We start from the raw sequence: 26,242 nt of genomic DNA on the forward strand, positions 1-26,242 counted from the left end.
AATTTTCTTGATTCTGTAAAGAAGATTATAGATTTCTTTTTTATTACGCTTCTAAAGGCACTTTTAAAAGCTTCATTATATTCCTTTATTTTATTCCGAGAGGGCATGGGTGCAATTTTGTGCGTACAAATTGCCAAATTTTTGTAAAAAGCATTTTATTGTGCAAAATTGTGCGATGGCAGCACCATCGCGAAGAAGTTCACTAGCAGCTCCAGCATCCCCTTAATCAGCTGATAGGTTAATATACGAGAGAATATACTTGGTTGTGAAAATGTTTCCAGCATACGCGCACTTGTCTGCTTATGACAGACACAAGAAACTGATAAATGATTATCTAACGTTTTATGGGAAATCTGTATCAACGTTTACGCGAGACACGTATGTTAAATTTTCTGTTTTATGATTATCGGCCAGAGCAGGGGTACTATAAGTTTATTTACTTCATTAGATTTATTTATTTCATTAGTCTGTTAAATTTATGCATTAGATGCTATATATATCGCGAATGCTATACATAAGGTTTGCTCTGCTTCGTTTAATTCTCGTTGTTATAATCCTATTTTCCCCTCTAATGGAGTATATAATGACATTTATATTTATATGTGCATAAAGTGTTTTGTCAAACTTTATAATGATTATTAACCATATATACACAAATGCAATATCAAAAACATTTTATTATCATACCTGACTAAAGAAAACTGCTAATCTTTATTTATTAGTTTTCAAATGTTGAATGTTACTTTTGATGATATTATTCATTTCATCAGCATAATTAGAATATACTGCCACAGCTTTCTTAAGCATTTCAGAAGATTTCTGTGTATTTTATGTTTGATAAACAACAACAATGCAGCTAAAGAAAAGTAATTATTTCTTAAAAACACAACTTCGGTTGTGATGTTTGCATTTTCTTGCAATGGATAATGATCAAGCAGTAGCAGAATAAAAATTATAACTTTGCGAAAACTTTATAACAAACAGCTCCTGACATTTCGACGTGTTTCGAGGTCCCACGATAAAACCGACTATGATGTCATCAGAGAGAATCACAAGTTTCTCTGGGATCGAGAGAAGGATACTCCGGATACATGGGGAGCAAAATTGGCTAAGAAGTATTATGACAAGCTGTTTAAGGAATATTGCATATGCGATCTTACATATTACAAACATAATAAGGTATAAACTAGCTCTGTACTTTTACACTTACATCTTTCAACTAATCATATTTTAATTGACTCAGAAAAATTAGCATTGCTTATGTCTCTTTTTATGTAACATGTAGGTTGCTTTGAGATGGAGAACCGAGAAAGAAGTGATAGCTGGAAAGGGACAATTTGAATGCGGCAGTAAAACGTGCAAAGAGAAAGACAATCTACGCTCCTGGGAGATTAATTTCGGCTACGAAGAACATGGCGAAAAGAAGAATGCCTTGGTCAAATTAAGTAAGTTACGAATTTAGGAACTATTGCACGTTAGAGTGTCAAAAGAGCGCGTATGTAATGATTTTTTTCTGTCTACATTAAGGGCTCTGTCCAGAATGCTCGGTAAAACTTAACTATCGCTCGCAAAAGCGCGAAGTGAAAAGAAGAAAATCTCTGAAGCGTTTGGGCGTTGATCACAAGCACAATGAAGACGCTTCTACCACGTCCAGCAATTCAGAGTCGAACAGAACGGAAGCAGATTCCAATCCAATCGAGGTACAGGCCGATACCGAGAATGCTGATGCTGATAGCTCCAACATCTGGAAGGAAACGCAAACGGAAGACGTAGAAAAGATGAGAGAGAAAGAATTTGAGGAGTACTTGGCGGATTTGTTAATGTGAATACGATCGAGATAAATAAATGAGGTTGCATATTTCGATAACAAATGATGAACTGTTATATAAAATTTACGTAACGTTCTATTATATAAATAAATAATAGGAGATATAAAATCTTGCGTTTCTTATATCCTCGTCATAATTTATTCAAAATAAAATCATTTTTACATAATCTGTCACTAAGCTTTATATTAAGCGGTATAATATGAAAAATTCTTTAACTCGTACATGTAGCATGTATGTACGTACACTAAACCGATATCGTATCTCTACGTCAAGCTTTCCAAGCCATGTAATAAAATGGATGGTTTTGCTGTAAAATATAAATAAATTTTTTGTATCATATCACATGTTAATATTCTCAACAGTGTCTCCAGAAGAATATCTTTTTAATTTTACCATTACAATTACAGTCACGATAAAATGAGGCTTCTATTATTTTGCGAAATTATCGTGAATAATAATAGTAGATCTTTCTGCACATTTGATGTGTCTTCTTCTACTATTACGTCAACAGTTTACTAGAACAGTTTATATACGTCGTATACAAAGTCGTCGCATATTGTCTTATCCTTTTGCAGTGTAAGGCTTATCTAATTAACATTCTTTAGCACAGGTCTAGTAATTCGTTAGTACTTCTGGTGTCAGAATTAATTACATCTTCCCTATCGAATAATTACTAAAAATTAGCTAATTTCAAGAATATCGTACAAGAGTTTCTCCACTAGCCTAAATTGCACAACAAGTGGTCATTGTAACTTATCTTTCTCTTATCTCTTATTCAACTTTCGTTTTTTTTTCTTGACCACAGCTTTAATGAGCTCGTGTTATACATATAAAAAGAGCTGACTATTTAATTTTACACTAAGCTGAGTATCACCGTTGTTTTTCACTATTAACATGATCCTAAATATCCCTAAGCTTTAATCGTCGTCTGTAATAAAGTTGATAGATAATATAAAGTCTAATACACGTCGTCTAATTAAGTGTTTCAATAATACGAGCACTTGTGCGCTAATTGTCATGTGTAATTATCCGAACGTATCGAATATATTTAAATTATTTACACAATTAATATATAAATGTGAGATACATGAGATGGGTGTTAGGAATGGAAGGGAGGACTTCGGAAAGGCCGGGAGAGGAAATACGGAGGAACAAGCTAAAAGGGCGAGCGGGAAAGAGGGCGCGGAGGTTTGAGGAAAGACTGGAAGAGGGAAAAGGATACAGCAAGGAAGTGAAGAGATGAAAGAGAGATTTAGGGGAGGCAAAGTAAAGTAACGTAAAGTGAGAGGAAGAATGAATGGAATTCCTTGAAAGTAGAAGGATAGAGGATGTAGAGGGGGAAAGAGAAGAAGAAAATATGTGGTTTAAGGAATTGAAAGAGGGGGATAAAGAAAGGCAGAAGAGAGAAAATATAAAGGAGTGTAGAATCTATATCTAGACTGTTAAATCTAGACTCTAGATATAACAGATGGTACAGAGAGGTGAAAAGAGAGGGGATTCAGCGGTATTTGAAGAAGGGATGGGGAGAAAGTAGATGGAAAAGGAATTGAAAAATTCAGAAATGAGATATGAGAAGCAAAAACCTGGGAAGGGGAAGAAGAAAGAAGATGTAGGTTGTATGAGAGAGAGATAGAAATTTGGGAAGAGGAAGAGAGAAAGAACACCGAGAAAAAGAAAAAAGAAATATAATAATAAAGGAGAACAGAGCAGTAGGAAACGGAAGTCCAAGATTGAGATTAAATTATTTAGATGCAAATTAGATATAAGTGAATTTGTAAAGATAATCCCTGAGGGGATTAATAAAGACTACTACTACCGTATAGTATAAACGTATTGCCGAATTTCGTCTTTGCGTCGTTTAAGAAATATAAATTGGCGCACGTACATCTCATAATTAAGTATTCGTTAACACGGTGAGCCGTCGTACATCGTAACAATTCCTTGTAACACAAAAAAAAAGGTATCTTAGTTAATGTGCTACGTATATCATATGTTTCATTCGATTCGTTTCTCAGTCGACTTCGGTTTTATGCCGGATGAAAGTTGGCATTATATATATCGAAGATGAGATATTACTTTCAGTTGCAATTCGTGTTCCTCGTGCACGATCTCACGTGATTGGCTTGCTTCTGCGAGTCGCTGTCCTCGTCGCTGCAATCCTCGTCATGCGTATGCGTGACGTTACGCGGTGTCTCCGGTCTCGCGTGTGGAATTTGACTATTAAAATGATCCACGTACAGATTTTTCTATAAAGAGAAAGGAAGATGGCATATTTTGATGTCACGTTTCCGCATCGTTGATCGCACGCACGACGATGACGACGATGACTCTCGTGAATACTCACAGCGGAAGGTCGATTATGCACCTCTTCCTCGTCCGTCAGCTTAAACGTTCTAGAACGGCTTATCATCGGCGTCTCCATGACGAACCTTTGCTCGTGCGCTACCGTGCTTTCATGTGGCATCTGAAAGTAACGGAGTACAAATATTTCATCATGCCGCAAGATATAACTCGAATAAATCGTGTACGCAAATACGTCACACAACTCACCAGCATAGCAGGTGCCCGGAACATGTACGAGAAGGGATAGTAGATCAAGTTCAAGAAACTCGCCGCGTACAGATCGGCATACCTTACGACTTGGCTGCTGAAAAACGTTTGCCTACTTCCACTGCGGAACAGGGAGCCCATCATACCGTAAGCCAGGTCCATTTTGTGCGTGACGTCCCGTATAGACGCGCGCAACTTCGAGATATCCGGTTTCTCCTTTGTACTGCTGTCTAGATTTCTGTACGCGGCAAACAGAATAATTAGTAAATGCATTCATGATGCTTTATGACGTTCATTTTCATCTTCTTAGTGAATAATTTCTTCATTATTTAATTTCTTTTAATTAATTTATTTTTATTTTATTTAATTTATTTACTTTATTAATTTCTTCGTGATCACGATATACTCACTTATACATTTCTCCGAGCATAACGTCCAGGCTCTGCAATTCAGCAAACAACTGGCACTTGTCGGTCCACACGTGTAACTCTTGCACCAACTCGGGGACTATCAAGAACGTTCTCCATCCTCTTATCTTTTTGCTTTTTAGAATATCACCGAATATATGGTCACCGACATATAACACATCCTTGCCTTTCGCGCCGATCAGTTCCGTAAACACGTCGCACGAGCCTCCCGAGTATACTTCTCCTGTTTTAAACAGGGAGAGTTAACGATTGGCAAAAATTTGATTTATATAGCCAAAAAAAGCTGTATGTATAGACTGTATTTGTCTTGTGGAATATTTTTCAATGATATTACCTGTGTGAAGCGGTCCCTTGTGTGTACCAAGCTTTAAAGCACCAGTCCTCGTGTCCACTTGCCGTAAAATTGTTCCTTCTCCAAAGAATAACGGTTTTCTAGCATCTACCACAATCGTATCAAAATAGGTTTGCCAATTTCTATGTGGTTCATCCGGCTGCAATGAAAATAACACGTTAAAAAATATGTATCATATTTGTTATATGAATAATATATACGTAAGATCATCGTGAGTGTAAGAAATCTCGACAATTTGTTGGGGCAATCTTACTTTAAGAAAAAAAATTTCTTGTAAATTAATCTGAATAATTTGCGTATATGTAGATAATAAAAGTTATATTAGTGCCATGATATAGCAGTCTGCAAATATCGAGCGACCCTTCAAATTGTGTTAATTTTCGAATGATGAATGATGAGAAAATTAGTTAAGAATGTGACAATAAATGACAGAGAGAGAGAGAGAGAGAGAACATACCCGTGCACCGTGTGGAAAATCGAACAAATAAGTCATAATTTTGTCCGTGAAAACGTAATCACTGTTAGTTAATAAAAACACTTTCGCTCCGCTTTCCCGGATTCTCGTAAGGAACATAGGCAACCTCTCGTCCTTCTTTACGTACTCGTCTAAGTTCTCGATAGTCTTCGTTTTCAGATCACCGTGAAGGTGTATCCAATCTACCGCGTTTCTGACATCCTGAAATATGCTTTTGAAGCTCATGGTGAGCTCACCTTCTTTCACTCCGGTTTTATCTCTGGTATACTGCGGCGAATTCGTGAAAAAGTCTATCAGACACGCCAGCAGATAGGTCTCCGGTAGATTGAACAAGGTATTGAGCACGTAAACTCTAGACTCGTCTAATTGTAGGAATTTGTTTGGATAAAGTTCGTAGACCTGAGAACTGAAACAGATCGGACAAAAGCCGAGATTGGAAAATAAGCGCCGTCGCGAAATGCGGAAACACACGTTATATTTCTATTCCTTACTGCTTCAAGAACTCGAAACCGTGAACGCAAACCAAGATGTTTCCATATGCGTCGACCTTTAAGAGATTTCCATACAAGGTATCAAACCATAATCCACGAACGGGAAAACTGGGATCGTATTCGAAGGCCTTGATCTCCTGTGGGTACCCCAAAGATACCAGACGATCCTTGACCAGATTGAAACCCAACTGCTCGTACTGCGGCGACTTGTACTCTGAAAAACGTTCGGTACAGTTTAGTTTCATCCATTGTTTCTATCCATTTTGTCTGTTTGTTCCTTCGAAATTGTCAAGATAATCACCCGCCAATGTGTAATCCATGTCGAAGCCATAGAACTTGATGTTCTCCAGATGAAGACTCCGATTGACGAAGATCCTACAAAAAAAAAGAAAAAAAGGATATTAAGAAACCCTGTAAATTTCTCATATTGCTTTGCAGTAATTAAAAAAATGTTAACTTAATGAGATGAGTTCGATGCGACTTATTGGCAATAATTTGCTGCACCGAGGGAAGAAGGGACAACTCGTTTTCCTCACTCTGATCTTCCTCTTGATACAGAAATGGAAACGTTGGTAATTTCATAATATCGGATTCGCTAAATTTTCGCTTTAATTGTATGTTGTTGCTCAAAGCATACATTTTAATGACGACATTAACATTTAAGACAGAGAACTATATGTATCAGACGATTTGACATGTCAGACAAGTCATGAATAAACATATATAATAAATCGAATATCGGTAATTGAGTAACAAATGACTCTGCTCTCTCTCTCTCTCTCTTTCTTTCTCGTTCATAGCACGTTCAATGAGATAATAGTTTAATGAGATAATGATTTCCCGGAACTGCGATCGCATGTGCGAATAATTTATCTCTAAATTATTGTTAATTTTTTCATTTAATCCTCTCAATCTTTATTTTAGTTCCATTAACTTTTCGTTACCGGTAATCATACGTAATTTGTCTCAATGTAAGTTTAGCACGTTAAACATATAGGCACGAAGGTCAGGCATGTGCGAACGTTTCTGTGGAAATTCGCACACGTGTAAAGGAGTAGCGATTGCTCTCACGATATACGCTGTTGTTGAATTAATTATCTTAAAATATGTATGCGTATGTGAGGTCATAAAGATATGCTACTTATCGCTCAAGATGTTGAGCAATACGGATCTTGAAGACAATAGGCATTAGATCTGACTTTTGCGTGTATCAAGAATTCTCGACTCAACTCTGAACAATCCTTTTATAGCATTAATAATGCGATCAAATAAATAAATACGTATAGAATACAACACAAAATTTTTAAATACGTATGGAATACAACGCAAAATTTTTCGAATTAAAAAAATTAATAATGAGAGATATGAGACAATGAGGCATGGATGGCAGCATAAATATTTTATCTAGAATCACACAAGCGTAAATCGTATTCCAATAATTCATGTTGATCAATTTGTTAATCATCATCAAAAGCACGATTTCTAAAAGTTTTGGTCCAAACAAATTTGTAACACATTTATAAGATATTTTAGAACATTTTGTAGAAAATTCCCCGGTTTTTCCTATTCCATTATCTCAATTAAATTACTATATTATTACAAGTTGACAATCATTTAGAATAAAGATAAAATTTTGTCGCGTTATACATATTAGCTTTCTGACATCAATAGGAGTATTCGCGTTTCACAATACTTTCATTTTGTTTATTAAATTAATTTTTAATCTTGTTAATTTAATTAATCCAAATTAATCGTTGTGATACGATTCCATTTTCTATTCCTGTCTTGTAATCGTCAAATCTATACTTTAATAGCTTTCCAGGATTTTTTTTTGGATTTCTACGAATAAACATAATAAACAAACAACTTACTCATTCTGGACGTGCCATCGCGAATTCATGTAATTCGCAGTTGGCAAGATATCATCTGTATCCTTTAGCCACATTTTTCACGGAATATCAACTAATCATTAATATTCCACAATTAATTTGTATTCCCGTTAGTCAGCAACAACACTATACAATAAGATCAGTAAAAAAAAATAGGCACGAGATACATTTAGAAAAAATATTTGATATTTCCGATTTGAGGAATGTACGCGATAAATATTACATATATTGATTAAATTTTGATAAATTTGGACGCGTCACGAGATACCATTCCACCTTAAATTATTCCAACAGTATGAATAGCTCGAAATAGAAATTAAATTTCATATTCTAACAGCTCGTACGGAACTCACGGAACTCATGGAATTATTCGATCGCTTTATTATTTTACATAAATTCAAATCAAACTGTTTGGATACATTGTCAGACTCAAATTATTTGAAAAATTCAACGATTCACGAAATTGAACAACTCGAGTTACTGTCGGAGGATATCAACGGCACTCTGACTGATGCAACTACAAAGGAAATAGAAAACCGCGGGACTTCAATCAGCAAAATCACGTAACAAAGGGAACATGTTACATTTGAAAAAAAGTACACATATAACGACGCAGTAATCGAGCAATTTTTTCAACATATTTAGTAAATTATTTTATATCAGAAAGGTCACTGATTAATTATTCTCTAACGGCACACTCACAAAGGCTAAAACGTTAAATTTACAATCTGGACGCAACGGCAGAAATGGAAATCGCTCATTCGCAGCGAATGAGCGAGCGAATGAGTGAACGAACGCGTGTGAAAGGCGTCGCTTTGCTGGAAAAACGACGAACGATGCTATCTGCTCGATGACCAAACGTCAACTGGTCTGTGGCAAGTCGCCGGAGTTGATTAATACAACGACAATGATGGGAGCTAATTCATCGTCTTCCGGACGCAAACCTCCCCCAATTCAAAGCTTAATCGCATGCACGACTGTTGTGCGAGCTTTATCGAGGACCAGATCAACGGATAACGTGTGCATATATGTGCAAGTATAAATGTGTGTGTATAGGATATACCTCTCCTAGTAATCGCGCACACATCGCACGATACACGTGATAATTGCCGGCGCATTACCGAGAAGCACGCAAGCAAAACGTATCAACACGTACCAACGTTAGGATACAACGGCAATTAATAAAATCAATCAATTCAATTAATAAAATCTTTAAGACTGATTGGATAACAAGATTAATGATCAAAACAGAATGATATTCAGTGAGATTAGTGGATCTTCCTCCTTCTTCGTTATTCCTTCAGTATCATTCTTTCAATTCCAGACACCTAAAAATGACGAGAGATTCAACTCGCTTATCTCTGGTCACGAAAACTAGAAATAACAAGAAAAGAACCTTAAAGTATTTAAATTTCAAAGCTGGAATAACTTCATTGGATATCCTAATGCGTCGAGTAATGTATAAGTGTATATAATATATTCACGTTTTGAATTCCTTTCCTTTGAACGACGCTCGAATACGCTGTGAAAGAAACTGAGCTGTTTTTTATCAGTCTGAAAAGTGTTTCGCGTATCTCGCGGAATAATGATGAGAAATACGCGAATCTACGGTAACACCCCGAGCACCAGGTGAGTCATATCACCTTGTGCTTGGTACGTGAAAACTTGGCCGTATTCAGTCTAATATTAGACTCCCTGAAATCACCGTTTCGATCCTAGCCTACATATGCCAAGTGAACTGAAGTATGGCAAGGCTTGCGTCATTATACGGGACGCCTCAGGCTGACCTACACCCGGTAGACTCCTGAAAACATTTGTAGATAAACTCTTAATGCCGTAATGTCCAGATCATAATTTTTAAACGAGAATAATTTAAAATTCGCCAGACTTCATATATCGAGACAGAGTACACTAGCAATACATGCTCATATCAGTTGTTATTTAATGTCTTCCTCTTTCGGATCAAACGTTCTTCGTATGTACTGTATCTACTCGCACATTGTAACTCCAGTGTTACTCCTGCATATCGACATTTCTTAAATGTTCGATAATTATAAAGGACAAGACGTAAGATTAAGAAATAAATGACTAATAAATAAAGAAATAAATGAAGGTCAGAGATACTAGTATTATATAAGTAGAATATTAGATAGTAGTGATCAACAGAAATATAATTTAAGCTCTTCAATATTTTAACAACTTTATTTCATGTTGTCACGGGACCACATATAAATAATATAAAAGCTAATATAACAAAAGTTTTATACTTTGTATTGTGCCAAATCTTTCGATGCTGCAGAAGGACGCACGGCGTAGATGCCGTGAATAAATAGACCGGTGAAAGTGTAAGTGGTGCGTGCCGGCATGCACGCATCCTCGCTTGTGACGTTTGACCGACTTAATTAAAAATCTATAGAGCGAGAGAGCGTTTAAGACGTTTGTGCTAAGAACAAATAAATTAATCGCTTCGTAACCAATATCAGTTGTATAACCAATCATTGAAGAAACCTCCTGTAGATAGATAGATAGATAGATAGTAGATCGATAGACGCTTTAGAAAAATGGTACTTCAAGAGCGTAATTGTTGATTAATATTTAATTAACTTCCATGTTTACAAGATAAAAATTCTTTATATCTGTCTTGAATTTAAAATTGTGGAAAAACACGTAAAATACAATCTAAATGATTCTTATAAGTTCTAATGTGTTCTGATAATAAATTTATACCACTTTAATCTTGTTCGATACATTGTAATACAATATATATAATAAAATCATTATCAAATTAGCAGCAGCGATTAATTCTTTAAATCTTGAATCAAATAAAGATCTGTTTGCTAACTAAGAATTAATATATTTATATTAGTTCTTTTAGAAGAAATTGTGTATAATAAAAATTATTAGTTTTAGTATTCTAAATTTTCTTTTATTTCAGATTGAAGATTTGCAATTAAAAGATTTTATTGCGTGACAGGTAAACGTAAGAAAAGTTTATCATAATTTCGACGCATTCTTACAAAGGAATACGTTGCTTGACTACATTAAAGCCAGTTGTGGTTACTGTTATCTGTTTAGTGAAGAAACTTGTTTACGCGATTCACACCGCTGGAAATTTTTAGTCTTTCTCCGCTTTATCGCAACTGGCTTACACGCGCGCCTTGACAGTTCTTGGTCCAGTAGATTACGCAAATACATGCAATAGCAGAATAAGAGAGAAAAAGAGAAGACGCGTTAGCATTACAGATAACTTTCCTTTTTTAAATAACTATGAATGCTGTAATAAAACTTTTCCTTACTACATATATATCGTACTTAAAATATGAGGATCGACCGAATAAATTAAAATATTATTATAAATTAAAATATGAGGCTCGACTGAATAAATATATTTACTAATGAGCGACAAATGTATGCTAATAATCTTTATTAATTTGCAGTATATATAACATGTATACTACGTGAATTAATTTTATTCCAAATATGAGTGTAAGAAAGAGAAAAGAGAGCCAAATTTGCGAATAGTTATTAATTTAAATATAAATCATTTTATGCTAACTCTACATGTCGAAGAGGAAACTAGAGAAGATTTCATTAAACATTTAATAAATGATCTCTAGTATCGTGAGAGAGTGCAATGGAAGAAATGATTACACGTAATGAAATAACTACCAATGGCACAATGAGATACCACGAAAGATTACCAAGTATCGTCTTCATGCTACGAGACCCTTTGATTATCTAATAATACCATTAAGCGCTCTAATTCATCACGATCGTCCATTATTCACGATTATATTCTTCGTAAATGTACGGCTTTGATCAATTGTCTGCACCGTCTTACAAACCGGGCGCCGTCTAAGCCGTCTTATCGCGTGCCGATATATAATAATACCATGAAAGTCAACATTCTCTTCCACTTCACTTTTGTGCAAAATCTTGGTTTTACCTATGACCCAATTCGCGCTTATCAGTGCGAGTGCCATGGGTGCCTTCGTTGTAACTGTCCAGGTCTTGCTCGCTACGATCGTTTCTGGTCAGTCCTACTTTAAGACCGAGCATCGTACGATGAATCGATTCCTCGGGAAATATATTCGAGTCATCTGGGAATCGCACTCTCGGGCCTGCACCGTGAAATGCGAACAGTCTCCGTTATAATTAAAGGGTTCACAATCTTACGTTGTGATAAAATAAGCCCATAATTTACAAAGCACACATATATCTATTATAATATTCTTAATAACAAAAAAACGATATCTTCCGATGAAAATGATAGAACAAAGCAATAGCTAAAGGCTCAACTTGTATGAAATCAAATTCTACAATAAAAACGAGAGGAGTCGATAGTAACAAAATCGATAATTGTATTTTTCTACTTTGCATAGAAAACACGCGAAGAATGCGCGTGGCATGCAATTGCAAATTTGAATGACAGTTACCAGTAATAACGTTGCTGGTCGCCGGCGCGATGATAACATTCACACCTTGATGATTCATAACGCGAATTAACGTGCAAATCGCCGATTTTCAAACGTATAAACTCGTGCTGAACGTGCCGCGAAAACCGCTCGCCGATCACGTAGCTGAATTCTTGAAGTCTGGACTGCACGAGTAGTAACGTCGCAATGACTGGCGTGTAACAACTTTCGGCTATGAAAATCGTGAACAAACAGCACGACTCCCTCTGTGACGAAAGCAGAAGCGATAAGAACCGACGGCGTCGTATCGTGACCGAGGGTCATCCGCGTGACGATAGTGACGGAGGAAGAAGGATAATCGTGGCTCACGTGATGCAATTTCCATTCGCAGATTCGTCGGAGATCTCTCACAGATCAAGTGAAATCGACGAAAGCGTCAAACTGAAAGCAAATTCCTCTGCTGGAACATTGCACAAAAGCGGTTCCTATTATCTTGGATCTTGAAAAAAAACTCAAAAAACGAGAAAAATACAAATATTTCAAAACCGATCATACGCATATTCGTTAAAATGTGGAACATCTCTCGCTGTTCTCTCGATAAACGCGGATAATACGGCGATTTTCGATTGCAATGATGCAACGAGCCATTTCGCAATCCGGCAATTATTTTCGGCTATTTCGAAATGTTTTGCATCATATCGAATTTCGCTGACCGCTGTTTATCGGACGGTTACGCTCCTATATGTTGATTACAATTTTAATTTTTATTTAACGAGAATCTACGTGACATTTTCAAGAAAATTGATACAAAAGAGACACGTACCAGCCACATATTGTATCTAGACATATTTTTTTTGTAGAGAGAAACTTTCTACATTCATAATATTGAAAAATAAGGAACGTATATTTTTGTACTCCTTTCTTCCAAATAATTCTTGCAAAGCGCATTCTTTTACATACCGTTTGCACAATATCATGTTTGTAGAATACATCTCATGTTATGAAGGTGATTATCCATTTACAACTGTTTTCATCGAATATTCAGTAGTTCACTGCGGAGATGCGAAGCAATTTTTACAATCCCGAAATACATCGGGCAAAAGTATCGTTTGAACGAGTTATTTTCGTGCGGCGCGTGCAGACATGTTTTCCGAAAATGCGTAGGCCGGATTGATTTATTCTTGGTACTCTCATGTATATATTAGAACAGAGAGATTAATCCGGAAATATTTCGGAGACTTGTTTATTACGCTAACGTAACGCTTCTCTCCTCTTTCTTCTCTCACTCTTTTTTTAAATATGTCAAATGAATAATTTATTCAAAATATACTCGATGTTGTGCGTGTCTTCGCGCCTTTCAGATCAAGTATATCACGCGAGTAAAAATATTCATAAAACGTCGATTAAAGCACGTAAAATTATTTCTTGTTTTTTAAATAAATTAGCTCGGTACATACAGGGTGTCCCGGGTTTTAACCGACAAACTGCGGGAGCATATTCTACTAGTGGAAATAAGAAAAAATTCTTATATCGAGTTTGCTTAGAAATGCTTTATTACAAAGTTATAAACCAATATTGAAAAGAAATATGAGATAAGTAACAACGGAACATAGTGTAGAATTTGGAAGGTCGAAGATGTTTATGTTACGTGTATTCACATGTATTCGTGTTCACTATGTTGAAACGATTCAGTATGATTGTTACTTTCACAACAGTAGCTGTTAGATTTCAATCGTCGTGTGAACTAGCAATTACTATCAGAATGCCAAAAGTGTTTTCAAATGAGGAATACACCGATATTCATTTCGTGTACGGATTCTGTGACGGAAATGCACGAGCTGCCGTACGAGAGTATCAACGTAGATTTCCTAACAGGAGAGTACCAGATAGATTTAAAGCAACGAATTACTAATTCAGTTACTGAGATGCAACAAAATTTTCAGGAATGTCGTACTGTAACAAATTCTGTACTACGTCGATGTCTAGCTTGTATCGATGTGCAAGGACAACATTTTGAAACGCGTCACTAAATCATTGCGTAGATAATTTTTCTTTTTGTGAAAAAATCCGTTGTTACTTATCTCATATTTCTTTTCAATATTGGTTTATAACTTTGTAATAAAGCATTTCTAAGCAAACTCGATATAAGAATTTTTTCTTATTTCCACTAGTAGAATATGCTCCCGCAGTTTGTCGGTTAAAACCCGGGACACCCTGTATATGATTATAAAAAATTTATTATTTACTTTGTAATTTTACATCTGAAATTTTACGCCTAGATATCGTGCAGCTCGCGACTACTAATTATCGGACGCAGCTTTTCGATTCACGATAGAAGAAGAGTACACAAGTATTCATTTATCAATCCTATGGAACAAGTAATAACTGTACGCTCCGAAAAGCTTTAACCTCGCGTTTTAATAAAAACAGGAATAACTGCATGACATTGAGTGTGTACAATAGTTACAAAAGACGCATTCACTAACCTTTGGCTAGCTTGTCGGTACCATTTCTTATTACCACTCGGGTCGTTCTCATATTGTGGAGTGTTCGGCCCCGTGTTTTCCTGATTACCGTGCGTGTTGCAGTTTTCCAGTTCCATGATTAACTGTAAGCGCGATTTGTAATAATCAATATATAAAGTTCCTCTTTCAAACATGTTTAACAAACTATATGTTATATCAATGTTTTATCAATTATATAAATATATTATAAATTTATATCATAAAATTATATCAATGTTAAACGTTAAAAGGATCAAGAACAAAGCAAAGTTAGTTGCGATGTATCGTGAGAAGAAGAAGAAACAAGCGAAAGTTTGGCCATCGCTTTGCTCGACTTATTTCAAATTTCAAATTCAAGTTCATATTTCAAACGTGCCAACTTCAAACTGTTCGACATTACGATAGTTGCTTAATATCTGCACACAGTTTGTAAGAGATATCAGATTATCAAATAAACGAACGGGAGATTTATCGCGTTATCAGCGCAGCGACGGCAATCCACTGCGTCTGCTGTAACTCTCGCGCGTTTGAACGCCACACGCAGAGATTCGACGTCAAACAGACAGTAAATCGTAATCAACAATATGTAAATCTTGTTCGTAAAAACATTAGAGAGTACTTTGAAACCGCTGATATCGTACTTGCAATATCGATACGCGAGAGAAGACTTCGTAAACAGATGTTCGCCTTTTTGTCGCGGCTTTTACTCTTTTTTTGGGGTCATTTTTGCTGCATGAAAATTTAGAGCTCGATATCATTAAATCTCGATAACATCGATTAATTCCTCTGCGCAAAAGTACTTCATTGCTCGGTTTCGCAAGCTGCAGTTGATGCGGACGTCGCGGACGGCGCATGATAAGAACGCACACGGTGTTGATAACCATTCTCGCGATCGGAGCGGAAATCGATCGGTTCTTCGATTAAATTTGACATCGCCTTCTCGAACAGCTAGGATCACACGCGCGTTCTTGTTTACGCGCAGCGTAGAGGCGCGAGACGATAAGCAGCCCGCATTCGTGCATATATCGCGCACTTTGCGCCGATTGTCAACGCGTCGAACATACGAAGAGAAGGACGTCCATTTTCATACCTCACTCTCGGATCTTTCCGTTATTGCACGTCTTTACGACGGATGACGTGACAGTTGGCGTGGCTATCGTTCGCGAAATCGTCCGCGAGACCGCGAACCGTCATCTGAGACAAACTTGACAAACCACTCCCCACACCCTCACACGTTGCAGCTTCACCGCATACTGAGGTCAATTCGCTGAACTGCAGTGACCTCGGTCCCAGGCGCGCCAATCGGTAGCCGCGAAAAGTCCCTAGGCGCACTCTATTAGGCTGATGCTCGATCGGAAGGAAAGGATCGTACTTTTGCAATATCTTTGTTCTGCGTATTTTTTATCTTTATTTTGAAAATTGTTTTTTTTTTGTTGCGGTCGATCCTGAACGAGAATATGCGAGAAACATTTTGCGTGTATGCAACCACAGTGGATGTCAACTGCAACGATGCGATGTATTCTTTAACGTGGCGACACTGATTTTGGCGCAGCTTCGACGCGCGAATATATGAATGTATGATAACAGCAATTAGTTTAACATAAATGCACAGTTTATTTGCATTAAACAAATTTTTCGATGGTCGGACAATTTAAACAATTTGAATTTCAATTGTTCCAAAAGCCTTAAATTTAAACAATTTGAATTTCGATTATTCCAAGCCTTAAATTACGATTAGACCTGAAATTAGATCATTGATAATATGATATATGATATATGATATATGAAAACAACAATCGATTCAATCCTGAAGGCCAACTTGTTCCAACTTCCTGGTAAGCTAACAGTTAAATCGCATATATATCTCTGTTTTCTCTTCAAAAGAAACAAAGCCAAACACATGTTTTAACCGTTAGCCTGCTAAGAGGTCGAAACAATCGACCCTGAATGAGATAAAGTAGTAACGAGAAGTTAGATGACGTATCGCGGAAGGAGAGTAAAGTTCATTGTTTCAATATTTGTTTCACCATTTCTTCATTCATTCGACATTTGAATTTTAAATTCAGTTCGAATTTGAAATTCAAATGTTCTAATTCAGATCGAATAATTTCTAGGAAATTATTCAGACTCGTCGCAGTTTGCGTCGTGCTCCTGCCTGAAAATGACTCTTATTTCTACACGTAAAGCACGAGTGTATTTTCATATAAAAATTATTTTTATTCAAGTGTCAAAGGGGACCATTGTCGTGTTATATATGCAACTACATATGAAAAATGATGGAAATGAAGAAAGAATAAAAGAATGCTGGAATCGCTTCTTTTCCCGACTCGACATGCGAGGCATCGGAGGAGAACGCGGGACGCGAGCAAGAAGAGGTAAGGAAGGGAAAGTGACAACGCGCGGCGTGCAAATTAAACAGTAAATAATGCACCTGCCGGATAGTCGAGGCGCGAATAACACGCGGTGCACTGCGACCCGTAAATGCGGCGTCGTCGTCGCCGACGGACGAATCCGTCCGTAACGCCGTGTGCGAGCCATCGGTCCGTCGTCGGCCGAGCACCGAGGTCCCCGGCACGGCAGCAGGAATGAGCGCCGGAGGTAAGAGCCCGTGCTTCGCGATCCTCGCGAACCTCCACCACGCGTACGCGCTGCTCGTCATCGAACGAGACGATCGCCCGTGAACGGCTCGGAACGGAAACGGCGGCGAACGTTGCACCGTCGCGCGCGTGATCGCGAGCGATTACATCGCGATCGGTCGCAGCTCGGACGTCGAGCATATTGCGTAAAATTAATCCAATTTAGGTGACCTCGCGACGATGAATCCGAGCGCGCGCGTGACATAACCTGCAAATTGCCGAGTGCATCGCAGCGAACGTCATCGCTGCATACAGTGCAGCAGCGAACATCGCTGTCGCGTCATGGTGATCAGCGGTACGGAAGTACGCGTTCATTGTTCTCGATCGACTCGGTCCGAGGGCAGTTTTCCCGCGAGAAAGTGACAAGAACGGCCCGTCGTCGCGCGATACGCGCGAATTACAGTGAGTGACGAGAACGAGATGCGATGCAGTGACTGGGCCAGTGACGCTCACGTCGCATATCGGCAGGCCGCGCCGCGCCGCGGCCCAACCCACTTTCGACTCGCGTACCATTCGGAGGTCCGTGGGGTCCCCGAATCATGTACTCGCGGTGATACCCGAGGCTCGTTCGAGCGGTGTATCGCTCCCCAGCAGCTCGCCAGTTCCAAGTCTCGATAAATCGCGCGCGCGTCGCGTACACCTCGCTTCGCCCACTGCGCTCCGGAATTCGGGTATGGAATTTTGCGCGACGACAGCCGACGTACTTGGCGCGTCGACATAACCTTTAAGTCGCGACGGCCGAGGTGCATCGCTCCTTCTCGGGCTTCGCTCGCGGTTCACTCGCGTCTCAGCCGCGAATCGCCGTGCGATGTCGACGCTCGTGGTGACGTTCCATTGTCGCTTATTCTGCCGAGTTGGCCGCCTTGCACAAGCGACGATCCAACTTTGAACAATCGTCAAAGACGTCACGGCTCATACCAGCTGCGCGTCTCCTCGCATCCGATTGTGTCGCGACTCGTTCACACATTTGTTGCCACCACTCTCATTTTTCGTTTTTCTTTTCCACGCGATATTAGATAGATATTTACATGCAATACGTGTTTGTCGTGCTGTATTTGACGATGTTCAGTTTGATTCTGTTTTGTATACTTTTATTTTCGCGGGATGTCATATCGAGGATACGATCTGTTCTGTACGTTTGAGTTCATTGACGTATCAATAAATTTTGTTTTTCTCACGCAGAGGACGAACTTGTGTTTTATTTAGCGCGTGCTTAACACTCTTACACCGTGCCGGCCTTTATTTTTCCTTACATGTCACTCCTGCACAGTCTCATATTTATACTTGTAAGTATGCATTAAGCAGTCTTATGTTACACCACTTTGTCATTGCGCGCAGAGCATCATCCTTTCAGATACATCACGTTCTATAGTTTTCGCTAAACAGGCCAATCTTGAGAAAATACATATTCATTCATTTGCAATTTGGTATTTAGGATAATCTTTTAGAACTGTTAGAGAACACCTCTAGACTCATTACTAAAATGTGTACAATTGTTTCCTTAATGAGATCTGTATCTTTATTATTGTGTGAATTGTTAGCTCAGTAGCTGAATAAGGGCAACATAATCCGTGCGATAATCGTTTCCTACTAATTATCAAAGCTATGGTGTACTAAGAGATCAACATTTGTGGAATAAGTAACTGCAAATTCTTCAAGCTGAAAAGATGAATAATCAAGCGTTCAGTTTGGCGGAGAGGCTCATACCTTCAACCTACGTGCAGCAAGGTTTAAATGCCAAGAAATCCCGTGAGAACCTTATACGGCATTTTATCGAGCATGTGAGTTGTACAGCGCAAAGCTTCCTGGACACGTATAAACTGTACATCACAAATACGTCTCATTTCACAAAATGAATGTTTATCCAACAGCGAAAATGGCCGGAAGAGGGATGGGACGATGCAACGATAGAAGCATTTCTGTCGGATCTGTCACAGATGGACAGCAATAACTTTCCCTCAAATTGTAGCGTTGGCGAACGCGAGGCAAGGATCGTATCGAATATCGTTGCGAGGAGACACTTCCGCATGGGACATGGCATAGGTAGATCCGGTGATCTGGAAGAAGTACAACCAAAGGCTGCTGGTAGCAGCTTAATGTATAAATTAACAAACTCTTTAGTGCTTGAAGTTATACGATACATGGGTAAGGAAATATACAGAACAATCCGCATGCACTTGAAATGTGGGGAGTGGAAAAATATTTCAGCCATATTTTGCAAGTAATATAAAGAATTGACGTGTATAGTTTGGAATGATCATAAATCTTTAATATTGGATTGATGAAATGATTTGTTTGGCCTCTTCACGTACGTTTTATTAACATAAAAATTTATTTTAACGTTATATTTAACAGTAAAAATTTTATTTATTAACATAAAAGCCATTTTATACACACATGCATGTAAAGAAATGAGCAAATTCGCTTTCAAACCAATGTTGAACAAACTTTACGTACACTGACTATCACTGCGTTGACTAACGAATAAAAACTTCTTGCTTGTAGGAGTGAAAAGCATAGCGGGTTGCTTTTTATCGCCAATGGCCACTGGAATGAGCCTAGTTTTATGTATGTTAACGCTTAAGCAGGATAGACCGCGGGCGAAATACGTTTTATGGCCTAGAATTGACCAAAAGTCTAGCTTCAAGTCCATAATCACAGCTGGATTAGAACCTATCGTTATTGAGATGCAGATAATAGGGGACGAATTGAAGACCGACATGCAGAGACTCGAGGCGCAGATGGCAGCGTTGGGTGAGAGCGTCGCTTGCGTACTCACGACCACCAGTTGCTTCGCACCCAGGGCGTGCGACTCCGTGGACACGATCGCGGCCCTCTGCACCCAATATAATATACCGCACTTGGTAAACAACGCGTACGGGTAAGAAAACAACCATCCATGATCTTGTTTGATCTCTATATCTCTGGCTCGATATCTCGATATGCTAAAACAACCAACGTATCATTCTTTGAATCGTCGAATATTGTTGTACGCGAAAGCTACGGAATGCTACCAGTTGTTGTTCTAGTTTCAAGATATTGAGGCATTCTGGTTGAAACTAATTTTGCTAAATTATATTGCACTATACTGCTAAAAGCTTGCAGAGCACAAGATGTATGCATCTGATACAAGAGGCATCGAGGAAGGGTCGCGTAGACGCATTCGTACAAAGTACGGACAAGAACTTTCTAGTTCCAGTGGGCGGCGCCATCATAGGCTCGTTCGACAAAAACCTCTTGGATCGTATATCGAAAATGTATCCCGGGCGTGCGAGCGCAAGCTCCGTTATGGACGTGATGATCACGCTGCTGAGCCTTGGGATGGCAGGGTATAAACAATTGATTGCTCAACGTAAGGAGATGTACTCCTACTTAAAGGAGGAGCTAGGAAAATTGGCGACGAGGCACGGGGAAAGGCTGTTAGACACCAAGGGCAATCCGATATCCATGGCCATGACTCTCCAGTGTCTGAGCCACCAACACGACAACAAGCAAGTTACTATGCTAGGATCAATGCTGTTTCTGCGTAACGTTAGTGGTACTAGAGTAATAACGACTACAGACTCCAAGCACATCGTCTCACACAAATTTGAAGGTGCGTCCTAAAATAGAACTCGATAACGAGCCTAACAAGAATATTCTGTATTTATATAGGATCAAATATAAATATATAGGATTTTATTATATTAATATTTAATCAAATCAAATATAAATATATATTATTTTATTAGTACAGAATTATATTAATATTTAGAAATATCTATATAACATATTAAATATTTATTTAAATCCTGTGGATTATATATTTCTTTTTTGTTAAAGATTCAATTTCAGTTTTATAATATATATTTGCTTGATTATTAAAATGCAGGTTGGGGTGCACACAACAGCAATTACAGAGTTCCATATCTGACCGCTGCGGCAACGCTCGGTATGAAGAGGTCCGATGTCGACGCCTTCATACAGAGATTGGACAAAGCTTTGACGAAAGTAAGGAGACGTTCAGCGCCGGTAACGCCCACCGCTTCGCTCGCTGGTTCCAGCATTAACGGAGACGCCGGCGGCACCGGTGGACCGGGAGAGTCCAGTACAGCCTCAACCAGTCGTGCAAGTAGCAAAGACAGTTTGAGAAAATGAACCGTAATCAACGCAACTGGCCAGTCCAATCAGCACATTAATATCAATTTGTAAGTCTCCACTTACAAATTGACATCCATGTAGCATGTTTTTGGGAAACGCGAAATTTTACACACAATTGTTCTTTCTTACGGTGCATAATTCACGCGCTTGCGCTGAATTGCGCAGGTTTTGAAACGATTTATAATATTTTACAAATTAATACGAAAATTTTCGGTATTCTAAAATTATACGACGCATTATAAAATTCCTCTCTTTTAAGGAAGATAACATTTATTGTAAAACTGCATTCGGTTTTTTATTAAATGAAAATGAACAGTAATCCGTACACGCGTTTCACGAATATATGCTACATACGAATATGCTGGTTCGTCTGCCCATTTGCGTTGAGATATTGTCAATTCAAATCATATACCAAAGAGGGTGAGTCTTCAGATATTAAATAGTGATCATCGGAGTTGATATTTGAGAAGAAGGAAACGGAAAGAGACAACGCGAAGCATTAGGATTCTTACGGCTCTGTTTCAGGGGATTTAAGTGTTAAGCGCTGGCCGCCGATTTAATTGTTGATTGTATTATTCTTCATTGAAATGTTTGTTATTGTTTATAAAGACAAAGAGATAGGAAACGTTAAATTCTTATACTTAACTCTCTTTTTCACTCGTTCTTGCTTTATAGTGTGTGATAGTTTTATATAAACAAGAGAAGCACGTATTAGCGCCGGAACGGATTACATAGCTCCTTGCTTCGTATAGCGTAAATTTCTTTTCTAAAGGAGCGACTAGAAGCGTACAGTTTTGTCGACGTAGTCAATACTCACTATTCGAATCTTTTATGATATTTGCCGTGCTATTCTGCTGAAAACTGTTGCGATATTTATGCGCAGTTTATTCACTAACACATCCTACCTGATAGAATTAATTAATTTGTGTCGTGTGGCATTAATTCTTTTTAAGTAGAGACTGCATGTGAGAAGACGAACACTTCTGATTTTCTTAATTTAAAGTCCATTTGTGTTTACGACATCGCTAAGAAGATATATTACCTGTAAAAAGAGGAAGCTGTGTAGTGGAAATACTCACAGAAACACACTGTTAGGAAAATATGTCAAAATTTAGGTAAATATAGTGTACTCGATGGTACAATACGATTGTACGAATATGTTACATTTAAAAAAAGAAACAAAAAACAAAACTGTAACATCTTCGTATGTGGATGTGGTACACGTTTGTTTAAAAAACCAACGGGATTTAAAACGATATCATATTAATAAGTTTTGTTTGGAAATAGCGTTATTTTACATTGTATTGTTGTACATTAGAGTATTGCGTATCTCTATAAGCTAAGGATATGTTATGTGAATGTTGGGTATTGTTTGAGGTACTTAGCACGATTCGCAGGCAAATAGCATCAGCATATATAGCAGTATATATGACTATTAAATCGCATTTATACATATGAGAGAGAGAGAGAGAGAGAGAGAGAGTATGCTTATATGTATATATTTGGGCGCCTATGCAGGCGCATATATACAGATATCCATACTTGCACGACATCATTACATATAATGGATAGTTTATTTGAAGTTTCACGCAATTTAGAGAATGCTATATCGAAGTTGTATTTATAAATATTTAATAGAGATAAAGAGGAAACAGAGTGGTCAATAGGAAGAAATTAATAGTAAATGCTGCTGAAATTCTATATCAAGCATGTGTAACAATTCGTAATGCCTACATCGCACTTTCTTTAGATGATAATATCGAATTACTTGCATTATATTGTTGAGATTTGAATTTTGTAGTTACATGTTTTACGTTGCCAGTGTGAGATTATTCTAGTCAGTATCTGATGACATTGATAACAGTGCAAAATGACTTTAAATCACCAGTTCTCAGAATGTATTATTACTATGAGTAAAAGAAACAGTGTGATACACGCAGATTAGTATTTATTGGATTATCCGGCAAGTCCGGTCGTACGATTTTTGAATAACATTTAAAGGCGTTTACCACTTATTGAGAATCGGCGAATGAACTTTCCGGATCAATTCAGCAGTTAAACGCTTAGTTGATAGTTTTAGGACGACAGTGCTAATTAAGATTTTGTGAAATTTCTAGTAATAATTATACAGAATCCTACTAATAATATAGAGTCATATTTTTCACTTTATAATCACTATGTTCCTCGTGAAAAAAAAAACAATCTCCTCAAATGTATATATAATTATCATTTTTTCTTTCTGATCATTTACAGAGTATTCCAGACTTATTTGCCTATCTTTTATCCATGTATTCTATTGTAATTTTAATTTTATAATCGATTTTTTTAGTAAATTGAAGAGAATCCTTCATTCCTCACAAAGTCTCAGTTTTCGACATCGCATATTTTTTAATTAATTCTCAAAAGCTTTTTACAGTTTGGAATTAAACGAAAAATAAGATTTTCATTATCTGTACTTTAATTCTCGAAAATTTCTTTGCTTTTAATCATCCATTGACGCAATAAGTATCAACGAGTCGAGTTGTTTTCGTCAAGGAAAGATCGAAATTGATGAGAGAGCCTATAAGTAAAAGATAAGCTTGAGAAGTTTGAATCTTATTATCAATATCTTGTATCTTGTGGCAATATACTTTTAAACTCATACTTTTAAACAAGCTATATCATATCGCTACCATGTATTGTGTACATTATGACCTTAAGTTTTAAATTATACTTCTTCTTTAATTATCTCTCGCGTTTATCCTCTCGAGAACGAGTGTTATATACATACAGAAAACTCTAAGATGTAGTAAAAGAAGAGAAAAAATTGCAAACTTATTGCTATAAAGGGATTGTGTATAAATGCTACAATAGAAAACGTTAAAGTATTGTTTAACAAAGGAGACTATTATGTATATACATATATACATATAATATACATATATATACAGAGCGCTCTTTTATATCAAGCATCAAGCATTATGATATCCAGGTCATTCAGCAAAAACGCTGTTTTAACTATGCCGATGATTATACTCATTATTTTACATCGTACGTATTTCAGATTTATTCGCTATTTTCTATTATCTAATCTGCAATTTTCATTACCAAACCGAGCAATAATTATAACGTAATGCATATATATATATATATTTCAGGATTGTTCTCTATTCACGAAATCTTGGATTCCCTTGAAGAGCAATAGACAAATCATCTTATATATGTGTACATATGTGTATACATGTATATATACATATATATACACACACACATATGCATATATCTAATAATAGGATAGTCTAGAGGCAGCGTACGAATCTATAACTCGTACTCGTAATACATTCCTATGTAAATAAAAAAAACAGTCTCTCTCTTATTTGATTCACTTCCATTTCCAGCTGGGTTTTGTACGATGAAGGCCAGCTTGTACTACGTCATCATACGCCTTTCACGCGAACAACGATACTTGTGGACCTAATTTTCCATCTTTTTTGAAATCCCACACGTCCGACACAAACAAAGTTTGACTGCAATTATTGTCTTTTATAACGATAAATATAATATTCTAACAGGCAGACAGCGAATCTGTTGATCCGAAGCACCCACGTTCCCTCACGCGCGCGCGCGGCGCGCGTGAATAATGTATTTATATAAAAAGGGGTAATATGATAAATAAATATCGCCCCACCGAGAGAAAGAGAGGGAGAGAAAGAGCGAACGAGAGAGAGAGAGAGAGATTCACCATACCGTTTAAATTTAGCGCATCGGTATGTATTGTGTGCAGCAATTATAAGGCGCTTGTCGACTATACGATATAAAGCGAAACAAGATAATCACTCACGTACTAATCGTGCGTTTTCCAAGGAACATTTGATTTTTTTAACATGTACTGACGTCTGAAGGATACACTTGTGTGTGTGCCGACGTTGTATATACGCAGCTGTTTCGATGACGAAATTTTTCAATGGCTCATTTACGATATACGTAAAGACAAAAAATTCCAAAGGGCCATAAGCTAAACACCATACAAGGCCTGCCTGCGCAACACGTGACACGGCATCCCTTCACTCGCGAACAATTTATTATTTGTAAGTCGATATTCTATAGGTATTGAGCTACTTAAATAGAAACTAAGCCGTATAAACGAAAACCAAAAAGGAAGATGTACAGAACTAACTTGGCGGATGAACAACAAATTAAAAAACTGGCCAAATGGATGGAAGGGGGTCTCTCCGATCTCTGTATGTTCTTATAGTGATTATTCTGTCTGGCTTTTTTCATTTGATGGTGATTTAGAGACAGGTGCGGTACGTAACGCGCTGGATATTAATCAAACAATAGAGTATGCAAACGGCGTAATGTACGAGCTCTTCCCTAAATATGTAATTACCGTGTAATAGTTAATGCTTTATTTGTAATATATGCAACTATTGGATAAATAAATATAAAAACTGTTAAGCAATATATCTCTCTTGTTGACTTTAGTCAGGAATACTCAATCTACAGCGTTTGAATTTGTACATTCATTACCACGAATTTTAATTTAATTCAAGA

General features: G+C 37.5%; 3 protein-coding genes across 18 annotated transcripts; 2 read left to right on the top strand and 1 right to left on the bottom strand.

The window, feature by feature from the left end:
* Window positions 1-158: 158 nt before the first annotated feature.
* LOC105275196 (protein FRA10AC1) lies at window positions 159-1,937 on the top strand. 2 transcript variants are annotated; one of them, XM_011331885.2, is made up of 4 exons: window positions 159-378; window positions 1,011-1,179; window positions 1,286-1,445; window positions 1,528-1,937. In XM_011331885.2, exons 1-4 carry the CDS (start codon window positions 272-274, stop codon window positions 1,824-1,826), a joined length of 735 nt encoding a protein of 244 aa, XP_011330187.1. In that variant the 5' UTR covers window positions 159-271; the 3' UTR covers window positions 1,827-1,937. The 2 variants fall into 2 exon arrangements, with proteins under 2 accessions (XP_011330187.1, XP_011330186.1); XM_011331884.1 differs by lacking the exon at window positions 159-378 and adding an exon at window positions 385-866.
* A 17-nt stretch (window positions 1,938-1,954) lies between these two features.
* LOC105275195 (cytosolic purine 5'-nucleotidase) lies at window positions 1,955-17,971 on the bottom strand. 8 transcript variants are annotated; one of them, XM_011331877.3, is made up of 10 exons: window positions 15,575-16,275; window positions 14,916-15,037; window positions 6,427-6,500; window positions 6,126-6,339; window positions 5,617-6,040; window positions 5,142-5,298; window positions 4,790-5,030; window positions 4,380-4,617; window positions 4,174-4,293; window positions 1,955-4,075 (listed from the first exon to the last, which is right to left on the bottom strand). In XM_011331877.3, exons 1-10 carry the CDS (start codon window positions 15,815-15,817, stop codon window positions 3,908-3,910), a joined length of 2,001 nt encoding a protein of 666 aa, XP_011330179.1. In that variant the 5' UTR covers window positions 15,818-16,275; the 3' UTR covers window positions 1,955-3,907. The 8 variants fall into 8 exon arrangements, with proteins under 8 accessions (XP_011330179.1, XP_026825712.1, XP_011330183.1 ...); XM_026969911.1 differs by lacking the exon at window positions 15,575-16,275 and adding an exon at window positions 17,365-17,971 and having other exon boundaries at window positions 3,908-4,075; XM_011331881.3 differs by having other exon boundaries at window positions 3,908-4,075; window positions 16,024-16,232.
* LOC105275193 (O-phosphoseryl-tRNA(Sec) selenium transferase) lies at window positions 17,397-26,148 on the top strand. Of its 8 annotated transcripts, none has more exons than XM_011331872.2 (6): window positions 17,397-17,531; window positions 19,111-19,350; window positions 19,441-19,714; window positions 20,075-20,450; window positions 20,668-21,164; window positions 21,441-21,706. In XM_011331872.2, exons 2-6 carry the CDS (start codon window positions 19,237-19,239, stop codon window positions 21,704-21,706), a joined length of 1,527 nt encoding a protein of 508 aa, XP_011330174.1. In that variant the 5' UTR covers window positions 17,397-17,531; window positions 19,111-19,236. The 8 variants fall into 8 exon arrangements, with proteins under 8 accessions (XP_011330174.1, XP_011330172.1, XP_011330175.1 ...); XM_011331870.2 differs by lacking the exon at window positions 17,397-17,531 and adding an exon at window positions 17,984-18,855; XM_011331873.3 differs by lacking the exon at window positions 17,397-17,531 and adding an exon at window positions 17,984-18,855 and having other exon boundaries at window positions 19,173-19,350.
* Window positions 26,149-26,242: the final 94 nt, after the last annotated feature.

This window comes from Ooceraea biroi, chromosome 5, assembly GCF_003672135.1.
Source record: "Ooceraea biroi isolate clonal line C1 chromosome 5, Obir_v5.4, whole genome shotgun sequence".
NCBI lineage: Eukaryota > Metazoa > Arthropoda > Insecta > Hymenoptera > Formicidae > Ooceraea > Ooceraea biroi.

Excerpts from the sequence above, each read along its gene's own strand:
- LOC105275195 (XM_011331877.3), bottom strand. The coding sequence starts at position 15,817 with ATGGTTATCAACACCGTGTGCGTTCTTATCATGCGCCGTCCGCGACGT. Across the intron at positions 6,340-6,426 it reads CATGGATTACACATTGGCGG|AGTACAAGTCGCCGCAGTAC; the intron begins GTGATTATCTTG and ends AACGTTTTTCAG. Across the intron at positions 6,041-6,125 it reads GGTTTCGAGTTCTTGAAGCA|TTCTCAGGTCTACGAACTTT; the intron begins GTAAGGAATAGA and ends GATCTGTTTCAG.
- LOC105275193 (XM_011331872.2), top strand. The coding sequence starts at position 19,237 with ATGAATAATCAAGCGTTCAGTTTGGCGGAGAGGCTCATACCTTCAACC. Across the intron at positions 20,451-20,667 it reads TTGGTAAACAACGCGTACGG|CTTGCAGAGCACAAGATGTA; the intron begins GTAAGAAAACAA and ends TACTGCTAAAAG. Across the intron at positions 21,165-21,440 it reads CGTCTCACACAAATTTGAAG|GTTGGGGTGCACACAACAGC; the intron begins GTGCGTCCTAAA and ends ATTAAAATGCAG.
- LOC105275196 (XM_011331884.1), top strand. The coding sequence starts at position 730 with ATGTTGAATGTTACTTTTGATGATATTATTCATTTCATCAGCATAATT. Across the intron at positions 867-1,010 it reads AACAATGCAGCTAAAGAAAA|GTCCCACGATAAAACCGACT; the intron begins GTAATTATTTCT and ends ACGTGTTTCGAG. Across the intron at positions 1,446-1,527 it reads GAATGCCTTGGTCAAATTAA|GGCTCTGTCCAGAATGCTCG; the intron begins GTAAGTTACGAA and ends GTCTACATTAAG.